At 48.2% G+C, this 13,349-nt stretch overlaps 2 protein-coding genes across 3 annotated transcripts; both read right to left on the bottom strand.

The window, feature by feature from the left end:
* Positions 1-503: 503 nt before the first annotated feature.
* On the bottom strand, positions 504-5,214 carry mylpfa (myosin light chain, phosphorylatable, fast skeletal muscle a). The gene is made up of 7 exons (XM_056611635.1): positions 5,105-5,214; positions 4,292-4,390; positions 2,323-2,398; positions 1,986-2,090; positions 1,761-1,839; positions 1,580-1,628; positions 504-1,412 (listed from the first exon to the last, which is right to left on the bottom strand). Exons 1-7 carry the CDS (start codon positions 5,105-5,107, stop codon positions 1,308-1,310), a joined length of 516 nt encoding a protein of 171 aa, XP_056467610.1. The 5' UTR covers positions 5,108-5,214; the 3' UTR covers positions 504-1,307.
* A 4,385-nt stretch (positions 5,215-9,599) lies between these two features.
* pheta2 (PH domain containing endocytic trafficking adaptor 2) lies at positions 9,600-12,519 on the bottom strand. 2 transcript variants are annotated; one of them, XM_056611602.1, is made up of 4 exons: positions 12,443-12,519; positions 10,944-11,036; positions 10,343-10,646; positions 9,600-10,255 (listed from the first exon to the last, which is right to left on the bottom strand). In XM_056611602.1, the coding sequence occupies exons 1-4, from the start codon at positions 12,449-12,451 to the stop codon at positions 9,837-9,839; spliced, it is 825 nt and encodes a 274-aa protein (XP_056467577.1). In that variant the 5' UTR covers positions 12,452-12,519; the 3' UTR covers positions 9,600-9,836. The 2 variants fall into 2 exon arrangements, with proteins under 2 accessions (XP_056467577.1, XP_056467567.1); XM_056611592.1 differs by having other exon boundaries at positions 9,606-10,258.
* Between the last annotated feature and the right edge of the window lie 830 nt (positions 12,520-13,349).

Genomic DNA, 13,349 nt, shown 5'->3' with positions numbered 1-13,349 from the left:
AATTGATGGCGATAATGACATTTGTGATGAGTAATAAACCATAATATATTAAATCAGCTTTCTGCCGTCGTTCTTTATTCTTGAAAAAATGTAACCCCTTTACGTAGTAGTTTATATTGCTGCTGTTTGATGTTATAGCTGCGTGTACCTCTCCCACTTGACTTTGGTAAGTTAAAGGTGTTAGTAATATCTTGAGTTCCTCATTAGAAATATAAATGGGACACACTAGGCTATCTCTGGGTGAACTGGTTGTGTAGCTTGACACATTTGTCTGTGTAGGTTTATTATTTGCCCGTCATACCCTAGACCACCTCATTAACCATCAGTTCTGTCTTGATTTGAGAAGAAGATAGTCCTTTATTGTAAAATGTTTACACCTATTTAACAGCCTACTAGGTCGAGATATTTTTGCTAACTTGTTGCATAAGAGGATTCATATTTTAAAGTAAAGTATAATTAGTTCTAAAGCCTATTTTCATTGAACCACCGATCAGACACTCGTGTACAAAAGGAAAGAGGTTTTATTCACAGTTTGTCCCTTTTTATTCTTTACAGAGGAAAGTCGGGGTAGTGCCCGGTCGATCTGAAACGAGACAGCTTATGGAAAGAAAAAAAAAAAAGAACTGTTTTTCCACAAGGCAGGAGGGAGCGGCGAGAAGGAGCGAAGAGCGATATGTTCTCTTTCGGCTCCTCCTCTCCTCTCCTCCTCCTGCTCTGAGTTCTTTCACCCTCCGAGGGAAGGGGAAGTCATCGCTTTACGGAGACACCCTTCCCTCGAAACCTTCTACATGTTCCCTCCCCCTTCTCGCCTGCGCTGCCAAAGAGGACTTCTTCATAATTTGGAATGAGGTCCTCGGTTTAAAAACACACTCGGTTTAAAAAAAAAGCGTGCGGGATAAAAGGTGCGCGTCTCTATAGCCGCGCCGGAGCATCGTATGCTAACCGGCGGCTCACACGCTGGGCGTTCTATCCTAAGACAGATGGGAAGGGGAGAAGTTGGAGGGCGCAAGTGAAGGGTGAGGTGGATCATGAGAAAGTTGTTGAGTGGTACTTGATGTTACAAGATCATTTTTTATTGAAAATAATCCCAATTCCCCATAAGCAGACAGACAAACACACCACAGGGGCCGGTCGCCTCACGTAGAAGCACGTCGTCTGAACCGAGACAAGTCTTTGTCGAGGACAGCAGCGACCGAGGCACCGGGGCACATTGAGTGGAAGGCGGGGAGGAGAATATGGGGAGGGGTGGGTGGGGAGGGGTAGAATAGCAAGGGATGTCTTCTTTCTTCAATTCCTTCAGGGTACTCTTACTCCTCTTCCTTCTCTTCTCCGTGTGTGATGACGTAGCAGATGTTCTTGTAGTCAACGTTGCCAGCAACATCTGGGGGGAAGGCTGCCCACATGTTCTTGATCTGGAATGAGGGGAGAGAGGAGACGGATATTAGTTTTCCCATTGTCCGTGTAAAAACATGCAGCTGGAGTTCTCCACGGAGGAGATCCACAGAGAGCTTTGGAAACTTGTGCCTGTGTGTGAGGAACCCATGGAAGAGGGCCCGTGATAGAAGGAACCATGGATTACCTCCTCGGCGGAGAATCTGTCGCACTGGGTGGTCAGGAGCTCCTGGAGGCTGTAGACACAGACGAGAGACGGTAGTTCATCAAACCGGTCGCGGACGCAACCACTCCAAGTGGTGGTGTCGATTCAGACAAGAGGACCATTAAAAAATGACAAACTTCTTTCGATAAAAAGTCTAACTCACAATTCCTTCTTGATGCTTCCGGTGGCTTCGGGGTCAAGGATCTTGAAGGCGGCTACGATGACGTCCTCGGGATCCGCACCTGAAAGGACGCAGAGAGAGAAAGAGAGAGAAAAAGTTTAGCTGGGCGGGTCGCTGCAGCCGGGACGTCCGTCGTCCAATCGGAACTCGGCGGACGTCGAGGGCGGGACACATTCACAGAGGTCCAATCAGGGATGAGATGCTCACCCTTCAGCTTCTCGCCGAACATGGTGAGGAAGACGGTGAAGTTGATGGGGCCGCTGGCCTCCTTGACCATGGCCTCCAGCTCCTCGTTCTTCACGTTGATCTGGCCTGCAGGGCGAGAGAGAGAGAGAGAGAGAGAGAGAGAGAGAGAGAGATGGGGCGAGAGAGAGGAGGGCGTGAGTGGAATGCTACTCTTTTTGCCTTAAGTGTATAAGCAGCAAGAAAACCCACTTATGTAGTTTAAAGAATAAATGACCCCTTAGCTTCCCGATCACACTCAACTCCATAAAATGACACACATACACACAAGTAGTCATGTGATGCATGTGGGTCCACTCACCCATAGAGGCCAGCACGTCCCTCAAATCATCTTTGCTGATGATACCGTCTCTGTTCTGGTCAATGATTGTGAAAGCCTGAGAAGAGGGAGCACAATGCAAGGGTTAATGACCGGCCGGATCTCCAACGCCGCGCCCTGTCTCAGTGGAGCCCCCTGTTGGACAGAGGGGCCGACATCCCTACCCTGGGTATTTAAAAGTGGACACGGGTTAAGATGAAGATGATCGAAAGTGTGAAAGGATGAAGGTCGTAGGTCGGTACCGAGGACTTGTTCCTTTCGGTGTGTTTGTTTGGAAACAGTTGTGCCGTCCAACTTTCCAACTTGAAGAGGTCTCTCGTGTCACGGAAACGTAAGAGGATCTCTTGGATGTGAACTTGAACCGTCACCCCCCTCTCCCTCCTCCCTTCACCTTTAGCCCGACCCACCACTACCCTCACCTCGCTCTGACCGTCCCCTCTCTCTCTGATATGGAGACCCCCCCCCCCCACCCACCCACACACTGCCCACCGCCTCCCCCTCTGATGCCCCCCTCCTCCAGCGTTCTGTTATGCATTCCCGTCGTGGCATTCCAGGAAGCCGGATCACTTATCACATTTGTAATGCGGCCAGCCGTTATGAGGCCGTACCCCTTGACGAAATACTTAAAACGCAGACACCATCTTAGTGTCGCTTGCCTCGCACTCCCCCATAAAGTCCCCGGCCCCGGCTCGCTCGGAGTGAAGAACTGGTCACATGGACCGCCGGTCGCAGCAGGTGCCTTCTCGGAGACATAACGAGGCTATTAGGAGAAGCTAGCGGTCCTCAGACACTCGCTAGAATCTATCTGATCTGATCCCGTTCCCTCTGTGGATCCCGCTCAGCCAGCAGGTGTCTGTATGTCTCTGTTAGACTCCATAGACATCGTTCTGTCAATGAGACCTTCCATCTATGCGTCTTGTGTACATTAGCCAATAGCCATACAACAGGTGAGGATAACCTCTGTGTGCGTGTGTGCGTTTGTGTGGGTATGTGTGTGTGTGTGTGTGTGTGTGTGTGTGTGTTGGGTTTGTCTTGATGAGTTCCAGTTGTCCTATAAGCCTGTCCTATCCATCAGCGGGGGGGGGGGGGGGGCTTTGAGAGATGACTGAGCAACAGCTGGGGAGGGGGGGGGAGAAACGGGGGTGCAGAGAGGGGGACGGCAGGCTGGAGAGGGTGACAGACATATCAGACTCCCTCCTAATGACCATCGCCCCTCTTTGATTAATCTTACGGGGGGGGGGTTATAGGGGGTACGCAGAAAAGCAACTGCTGTGAAAGCAGATCCCCCCCCCCTCTCTCTATACCCCCCCCCCACCCACACAGAGCCAGCAACTGAGATGGGCAATCTCTAAATTTAGTTGTGGCTTTAGTTGAAAAAACAAGGGGAATTAGAGTGAGATTATATCAGGCTAAAGTTAGCCCCCGTATTCATCTCCATATTTGTACGACCCGCGGGGTGACGATGGAGTGTGTCGGGGCATACCAAATGCCGCTCGCTAATGACCAGTAAGTCGACGTACAGCTCTGTTCGGCCATCGATACATCTGTTCGATTCAGCCTCTTTGGTATGGAGAATTATTTTTAAAAAAGCAGTTCAATATTAAACATCGATCTATTCGACCAAATAACAGAATAGCTCCATCTAAACAGTTGTAGTTCTTAGAGGCTCTGTGCTGAGTTAGGCCATTGCCTTTCCAGCTGACTGGGAACTACATCCAGAGATGTATTCAATATACTGCTATGCTATAGTCAATATACCACTAAAGGACAAACTACGTATCTGTGTGACTGCCTATCTGAATGATCCTCTCAGTCTATCGCCACACTGATGGCGGCGCGCACGCTGTGATGGGTGCGAGCGAGAGTGTGTGAGAGTGTGTGCGTTGGTCTGCGTGTTTGTGTGTGCGTTCGCCTGTGTGTGTTTTGTGCGTTTGTGCGCTGATATCCTCACCTCCTTGTACTCCTGGATCTGGCTCTGCTCAAACATGGAGAACACGTTGGAGGAGCCGCTGTCTGCGCCCCCTGCCCTCCTCTTTGCCTTCTTGGGTGCCTGGAGAGACGATCAGAACACATTCGTCATCAGAAGGGGTTTCAATGGTCGCACACCGGGGGGGGTCCACTACCGCGGGGCGCCTCACACACCTCACCGCCGGGGCCCTGACATCACTTTGGGGCCCGTGTCTGAATGAGACGCGTGCGATGCTCGCCTAGGTCTGACACTGATGATGTCACACGAGAATTTATATCATTTTATTCTGCCAGTTTGAAAAGTAAATTCAGGGAAAACACGTTGGCTAGAGTAAAGGCTATTCTTTGAGCGAAAGTGCAACTATCGACCACGATTTATGGATAATATAAACAATATAATAGCTCTTATTAAATATTATTACATATATATATAATATCATATATTTTCTACAAAATAGAACAATTAAAAGTGTGTTCATTATAATAGAACAGTGGAGCAAACATCAAAACCTAATCGACCGATCAAATGTTCACTCAGACCCAGTCAGTGGTCTGAGTGAACATTTAGACTAATGTCCATTTAAAACCAAAATCAAAACCCGCAAAGCACATCTCCCGAGTTCACCACATCTACTGGATCAAAGTTAAGAACTGTCCAACTGTGTGGAGCTCAGACGTTAAAAACTGTTCAAAGTCGCCAGCAAAGGAAATCAAGTTAATCCAAAAACGTAGTAGTAGCAGCAGCAGTAGTAGAGAAGGGTCTCTCATGGTTTCCCGGTGGTGAGGCTCTACTCACCATCTTAAAGAGAGTCTGTGGAGGTTTAGAGGGTGAAGAAGAGGAAGACTGGTGTGAAGCCGCATTATGCCACCATCCCCGGGAAGCTTATATACTGCTCAGCTGCCCATGCTAACTTTAGCCGCAGCCTTAAGTTTGGATAGGGATAAAGGACCCACAGACACTGGGCATAAAACACCATACATCGCTGGTGGGGGTGTGTGTCTGTGTGTGTGTGTGTGTGTGCGTGTTTGTGTGTGTGTGCGTGTGTATGTGTGTGAGAGTTTGTGAGAGAGAGAGAGAGAGAGAGAGAGGGAGAGAGAGAGAGAGAGAGAGAGATGGAGATCAACAGGAAGGTCGAGAGTCGATAGGGGAGAGAGAGGGAGAGTGGGAGAGAGAGAGGTTGTGGGAGTGGGAGAGAGGGTGGGAGGGAGAGAGAGAGCGAGAGAGAGAGAGAGAGAGAGAGAGAGAGAGGAGGGAAGAGGGGGCCGGTCACATCGGAGGAGACGGTTAGCAGGCCAGCTATCCCCTTACTGGAGATCCGAAATAGACCCTGGAGTCTTGGAGCTAGGTAAACCCGATATCTACGGGACTCTAGCGTAAGGCTCAGAGTCCCTCTTGGACTAATATGGACATCCAGGACTTAGAATCCTGTTGGGTCACCAACCAGGTCCCTCCCTACTGTCCATCGGTCCGGCGTCAGAACCTCCGTCCACTCCGTCTCTCTCTCTCTCTCTCTCTCTCTCTCTCTCTCTCTCTCTCTCTCTCTCTCTCTCTCTCTCTCTCTCTCTCTCTCTCTCTCTGGGATTTTATTTTTGGTTTGTGATTTGGTCGACGGGTTATTAAGGCCCGAAATACAGGCATTCTCGCGCCTCAGCAACTCATATCACATGGGCAGCATACCCTTTATGTTCATGCTTATCCTTTACAGGGCTCCATCTAAATGCAGGTTTGATATTAAATAACGAAGGGGACGCGTTTTGGCTTCCGTGTTGGACGTTACCGTCTGAGATGCTTCATGGCTGCCAGATATGCAGAGCAGATCATATGGCCGTTCGTTAACGCCAACGTACATGGAACGATCGACCCTAATACCAACCCTAGCCCGGCTACCCAGGATAGAAACAGGACCACATATCTCAGGGTCACGGGCATTTGATCGACAATTTTATATTTCGCCATTTCTCAAACCGCTCAGGTATTCTAAAAGTTTGAAAACATTTGACAGAGAGCTGGGATTATTGATAGACAGACGGACATACTTGGATAGACAGAAAGCTAGTGAGATATAAAGATGGCTGTCTAGATAGAAAGATAGATGGATATATGTATAAAGATAGATGGATAGAAAGATAAATAGATTGAGAGATAAAAAGAATTGATGCAACATACATGGAAAAATACATAAGGGTATATATTTATTTATTTGTGTATGTATATCTGGAGTTCGTGACAAAAATAATTTCCCTATGGGATTATCAAAGTATTTATCTATCTATCTATCTATATATACATGTATTTATAGATACATAGATAAGGGTATATAGATACATACAGTCATATATATATACATTAGATACATCAATATAACCATAGAGACACAGAGGGTGAATTTAAGGGTATATAAATAGATACATAAATAAGAGTATATCTATATATAGATTCATTAGTATGTAACTACCGGTATGTATATACCCTTATCGATGTATCTATTTACTATATATATACATAAATACATAGACATGGGTATAATAGATACATCGATACGGGTATATATATAGTGACACAGATAAGGGTGTTTATAAGGGTATATAAATAGACCCATAAATACATAGATCGGGGTGTATATTAATAGCCTTATCGACTACATCTATGGATGTATTCCCCCGCTGGCTGGGAAGGCATTGGCCCGACTTGGCAGCCAAGCCCTGAGAACCACGCGCCTTTAGGGGAAGCTATTCTTTATTTTGGTGCGCGGTATCACCCTCACAGATTATATTAATGAGGAGTGGGGGTGTTTTCATGACGGCTAAACTGTAACCATCTCCTAAGGGTTAGTGAGAACCCCACCCACAATCCCCCTCTGCCCATCTATGACAGCCCGCCCCCCCCCATCTATGACAGCCCCCCCCCCCCCTGCCCCCCTCCCTCCAAAATGAGGGGATTACTTGGCTGACCAGGCTATGCAGTCCAGGTTTGGAATGGGAATATAATATAAAAGGAGCAGCTGATTCCGACGGGAATAGCTGAATAAACCATGGAATTCTGACACCTCTGAGACCCTTTGTGGAATAGAGATGAACTCTGGAATATTTGTTTGTGTATGAATTCCTGCATATTGCTTAAACTGACTTAGGGAGTGGGTCCGAATTAGCTCTGAGCTTAACCAAGGCTCATACACTTACAGCCCTGAATACATCCTGAAGTATCCCAGAAATATCATAGTCCTTTATGTTGATAAAACAGGACTCAGTACACACTAACACACTTTTATTGACGCGCAGCCCCTCTGATGGGCCGTGATGCTGTTCATGACCTCTCATTGTCTGAATAACCCCCACATACACTCTCTCTCTCTCACACACACACACACACACACACACACACACACACACACACACACACACACACACACACACACACACACACACACACACACACACACAGACAGACAGACAGACAGACAGACAGACACTGTCTGTCTGTCTGTCTGTCTGTCTGTCTGTCTGTCTGTCTGTCTGTCTGTCTGTCTGTCTGTCTGTCTGTCTGTCTGTCTGTCTGTCTGTCTGTCTGTCTGTCTGTCTGTCTGTCTGTCTGTCTCTCTCTCTCTCTCTCTCTCTCTCTCTCTCTCTCTCTCTCTCTCTCTCTCTCTCTCTCTCTCTCTCTCTCTCTCTCTCTCTCTCTCTCTCTCTCTCTCTCTCTCTCTCTCTCTCTCTCTCTCTCTCTCTCTCTCTCTCTCTCTCACACACACACACACTTGCACACACACTATGAGGAGCATTTTGGGTGTCTTGAAACGCGCTATATAAATGCAATGATTTCTTCTTCTTCTTCTTCGTCTTCTTCTTCGTCTTCTTCTTCTTCTTCTTCTTCTTCTTCTTCTTCTTCTTCTTCTTCTTCTTCTTCTTCTTCTTCTTCTTACTAGTAGTATAAAGGAGCATGGTTGATAGGGCCCCTTGGTGCCAGGGACAGGCTGTCTTTCCTGGGATTAGAGGGTTAGTAGAGGGACTCTGTGGTTTAAAAGGTCTTCGGTGCCTGGCTCTGTTGTTGTCCTTTCTGGCGCCTTCCAAAGAATGCTGGCCCTCTGGACCTCAAACATGTCTCTGGAACAAAAGGGGTCTGAGCTGTGTCTGGGACATACCTCTGAGTGCTGGAAACAATGTCCTATTAATTAGGATTATTAACAACTCATAACTCTGGTAGAAGGACAGTTGAACTGATTCAGTAGCGTTTAAGTCACTGATAGTATCAGAAGTAAAGTTCTAATCTTGTACAAAAAGTCAAGCTGAAAGTTTTGAATATCCTGTTTTTTAACAATGATAATAAATCCAGTTTTAATTTAAAGTAGACTACATTTGGCAGATAGTTGTCCTATAAGACAAGCTTATTTCAATGACCGATAGATAAAAGTACAAATAAAGCGCATTCAAAGTCCAGAGACCTCGTCGGAATACCAACACTGTTCTTAGAAACTTTCCATGAGTAAAAAGTGTTAATAAAATCGAATTGACCTATCAAAGAGACCGTCACCTGCGTGAATTGCCAAGCAAGAGGCGGTCTCTGATATCGCCATCAGATTAGCACGATTAAAGAAGCGTGAAACAATAAGCGCTTGGCTGAACTTGGCTTCCCTTCTGCAGCCTCTGCGACCGCTATATGCTCCACAGCCCGCCAGCAGAGGGACGTTTCCTCAGCGTGTTAGGGGAGGGACAGCTGTGTATCGACCTACGCGAAGCTCCTTAGCCCTTGGCTGTAAATAACGTCTCCACCAATCGCCGTTATTTACTACCTCCGTCAGGCGTTAACAGACAGATGTGAGTGCGTTCCTGCCTGGGCGACCCGTGCACACATCTATACCCACGTGGGGCCGTGCCCCCCCGCGGGCCATCCATCACTATCCAGGGGAAGGGTATGTCTGTGTGGGGCACCGGAATGTGGAAAGGCCAACATTTTGACCTGCCTTGGAAAACAACCTGCCGCATAAGATGGGCCTGTGACATGGGTGATGTGTGGCATGTAACTCTACACGCTGTGTGTATGTTTGGGTGTGCGCATATGGATGGTTGTGTGTGAGGGGGTGTGCGTGTGGCCGTCTGTGAATGATTGCTATTTACCTTCCAGTCACTTTGTTTTGCAACTTGATCTGCCGTGTAGACACTAGCTATTTATCGCCATGAACGTCAAAAAAATCCATTTAACACTTGATTTTTTTTGGTCCGGCTTTGTCTCTGCTGTATATTATATCTTAATGTGATCTTGATTTTAAATCAATATTTCTTATTGAGAAACTAATTAAATGAGTAGTCCAATTAACTTTAATTTACTTCGATTGAGCAAAGAGTTATATTGCCATATTTATTTGTTTTAATACTGTTGCCTCCAAGTTGATGAGGGAATAACACAATTCTAATTTAAAACATGAAATGGGTTTAATGTCATCCTATTTACAATGTATATTATTCCCACACACATTACATTTGACGCATGAACCATATTATAAAAAAACAATAACACGTCTCCATTAAAATGTCCACTAAATGTCAATCAGAGCGGCCTCCCTTTGCTCCTTGTCCACCTGCCTCCTCCGTAGCCACGCCCCCCTCACCTGCAGCACCTCTTCCCCATAATACTCGTGCAGTTTGCTGAACTCTTCCAGGGGATCCAACCCCACCGACGGCCACTCGCCATAGAGAGGTGCTGGTCCGTTTAACGGGGTGACATGCGCGTTCCTCTTCGACCAATGCTTCGGTGATTTCTTATTCGCAGCTTTGGGAGAAAACGAGGGTTCTTGCAGCAGGTGGCCGGTGCTGTAACTTCGCCCGTCTCGGACGTCGCATTTGGCGCCCTCTATCGTCAGGAGCGAGTGGTGCCTCACCCGAGCGAGCGACGGCTGCTGGCTGCTGTCCCCCTTCACCGTAGAACCGCTGGCAACAGAAGCTGCTTCACGTTTAGCTTCTGAAATGAACGCCAAAAAAATGTCCATATATGTTCGTTTGACAGACAGAAAGACAGACAGATGGACAGAGACAGACTATTCACCTTCATACTGATGGCCCAGGTCTCTGACCAGCAGAGACAGGTTACAGTGGCTCGCGGAGAGCAAGACCTTGACCCAACTCTCCTGGGTCAGGCGCTCCTCCGCGGCGAACCGGTAGGCCCTGAGCCCCGGCGCCTGGAAGACGAGCGAGAAGCAGAGCTGGCCGTCTGCCTCGCCGCGCCGCACCACGCAGCCCTCCAGCACGATGACGCCCAGAAGGTGACGGTCTGCCGGCCTCTCCTGGTAGAACAGCACGTTGCCCTTCAGCACGAACCACCGCCGGTGGTATGTGGCCGTGCGCTCTTTCTGCGGGGACATGGAGGTCATGTCAGAATGTGGATATTGCAACAAATAATTTAGACAAAAAACATATATATGCAATAAAATATATAAAATAAAAAAATACCATAAAATAATGTCTACAATAAAATATACATAATCAAATATATATATATAATATATATCCAATAAAATAATACACAAATTAACAAAATCGGTACAATTTAACATATATAGGATATATATATAATAAAATAATCTATACAATAAAAAAAAAAAAATCAAACGTGTTGTCTTAAGGTGTATTTGTATTAAAATGCCTACCATTTTGTAGAGATAGCCCTCTTTGTCCACCGGTGATGTGCAGGACAGGTAGTGGTTGAGAACCTTCTTGTGGATCTTCATTTCAGCACCTGGCTGCATGACAGACAGAATCCACTTTAAACACAACCCTAAGAGCCACTCTGTGTTCCTCTCTCTCTCTCTCTCTCTCTCTGTGTTCAGCGTGTGTTAGGAGACCAGACGCACGCAGGTGTTTCCCTGTTGTTGTTTGATTGTCACGACAACTTCTCTATTTTACGTACACTGCGGCTACAAACTCAAATGTATTGGTTCCTCTAGGATCCCCGAAAAGAGAAGTGCTCTACGGCTTTGGATAACTTCTGACCTGAGACAGGTTTCAGGTGCACAGTGAGGTGGGAGTTTGCAGCATGCCAATAGTCTAAGCAGTTTAAGAATAAAGAGTCCTCCGAACCTATAACAATATATTTAAGAAATAAACATACAATAATCAGAGGCCTCAGATGGGAGTTCTCACCTGCGTCTCTATTAGCTTGAGTCCAATGCACTGGCAAAAGCAAAGACTTCTTATACAGTCTCAGAATTGCTGAGAACAGCTCTGCTCCCCACATGATGTGTGATCCATATGTTGTTTCCCCTTCGTAAGCTCTGTCTCCCTTTCCTTGTATTGTCTAGCCACTCTACCTGTTCCTAGCATTATCTCACGTTAACCTTTGGGCCTGGGCTAATCCGGTCACAAGGGAGCAGAGATCCCCTTATGCATTCTTCTACTCTGAGAATACAAGAAACTCTGTCCTTTGGGTAAACATTATTTGATTTGAACATTGAACATTACAATGTGGGGAGACGTAGCGGTGAATTCTCAGTTGGATCATTTAACCCTTGACCCCCCTAAGGGTGTAAGGGAAAAGGCATAATCAACAAAAGGCAGTTAGAGAAACAGAATGTTACATGGTTCTGGTCATCTAAAAACCCTTTACTGACATGTATGTGCTCTGTTTTGGTTTAAAGCAGACATCAATACCCGATTAGGATACATAGAACCATTAAGAAAAGAATGAAGATGTCCAATACTGTAACACCCAAGTATATATATTCTATTGAGATCCACGATCACCTAATGGACTCATAATCCAAAATGCCTTTGTGCTCAGAGTGCATGATGCAACGTACTGTCAAACCCCCTCCCTTCCCCCCTGCTCACACCCCTCCATCTAGAGGGCAGCGTCACCTAGACCTACCTCTGGTCAAACTACTGTCCATAATACTGCCCCCCCCCCCCCCCCCTGCTCGCACTCCCCCGTGGTGTCTGGAGTATGGACCCCGACAGCGCTACCCAGAACCTACCATCGGTCGACCTACCATCCCCTCCCCCTGCACGCCCTCCTCCATCGAGAACCTTCTCCCCGAGCCTTACCCAGACCTCTGGCCAACCTACTCCCCATACCCCTCCCCTCCCATCCTACCCCCCCCCCCCTCCATGGAGACCCTGATCTGACCCAGACTCTGTTTCCCCGACCTACCTCTGGCATCCCCCACCGTGTAGCCCGTCCGCCAGCTGGCTGGTTCTCCACCAGGCTGGTTCTCCACCAGGCTGGTTCTCCACCTGGCTGGTTCTCCACCAGGCTGGTTCTCCACCAGGCTGGTTCTCCCCCTGGCTGGTTCTCCACCAGGCTGGTTCTCCACCTGGCTGGTTCTCCCCCTGGCTGGTTCTCCCCCTGGCTGGTTCTCCACCTGGCTGGTTCTCCCCCTGGCTGGTTCTCCCCCTGGCTGGTTCTCCCCCTGGCTGGTTCTCCACCAGGCTGGTTCTCCCCCTGGCTGGTTCTCCCCCTGGCTGGTTCTCCACCTGGCTGGCTGGTTCTCCACCTGGCTGTTTCCTCACCAGGCGGGTTCTCCACCCGGCTGGCTGGTTCTCCACCAGGCTGGTTCTCCCCCTGGCTGGTTCTCCCCCTGGCTGGTTCTCCACCTGGCTGGCTGGTTCTCCACCTGGCTGTTTCCTCACCAGGCGGGTTCTCCACCCGGCTGGCTGGTTCTCCACCAGGCTGGTTCTCCCCCTGGCTGGTTCTCCCCCTGGCTGGTTCTCCACCTGGCTGGCTGGTTCTCCACCTGGCTGTTTCCTCACCAGGCGGGTTCTCCACCCGGCTGGCTGGTTCTCCACCCGGCTGTCCCTTCTCCGTCCCCTCTCTACGCTCCCCGTCCCCGCGGCGTCCGTCTGGGGCGGAGGACGACGCTGCGCGACGTAGCTCGGCGTCCGGGACTCATCCAGGCGGAGACAATGTGGCTCTGCCGTACGGGTTCAGGTTACTCTCACGGTACTGCCACGGGTGCGAGAGGACAAGCATTGAAATATAAATAACTCGACCCACTTCCTGGTAACAGAACCCTGACACCCTATCGTCTCTCCCTCCCCTCTCCCTCCCCTCTCCCTCC

Source organism: Gadus chalcogrammus, chromosome 2, assembly GCF_026213295.1.
Source record: "Gadus chalcogrammus isolate NIFS_2021 chromosome 2, NIFS_Gcha_1.0, whole genome shotgun sequence".
Lineage (NCBI taxonomy): Eukaryota > Metazoa > Chordata > Actinopteri > Gadiformes > Gadidae > Gadus > Gadus chalcogrammus.
Note: the sequence above shows the minus strand (reverse complement) of the source record. Positions and strands in the feature narration are given on the sequence as shown.

What these genes read in the sequence shown, in the direction of transcription:
- mylpfa (XM_056611635.1), bottom strand. An exon ending in GGACGTGCTGGCCTCTATGG is followed by an intron (nt 2,091 to 2,322) that starts GTGAGTGGACCC and finishes CTCGCCCTGCAG; the next exon opens with GCCAGATCAACGTGAAGAAC. An exon ending in GGAAGCATCAAGAAGGAATT is followed by an intron (nt 1,629 to 1,760) that starts GTGAGTTAGACT and finishes CTGTGTCTACAG; the next exon opens with CCTCCAGGAGCTCCTGACCA.
- pheta2 (XM_056611592.1), bottom strand. An exon ending in AGGGCTATCTCTACAAAATG is followed by an intron (nt 10,647 to 10,943) that starts GTAGGCATTTTA and finishes ATGTCCCCGCAG; the next exon opens with AAAGAGCGCACGGCCACATA. An exon ending in CCTGGGCCATCAGTATGAAG is followed by an intron (nt 10,259 to 10,342) that starts GTGAATAGTCTG and finishes CGTTCATTTCAG; the next exon opens with AAGCTAAACGTGAAGCAGCT.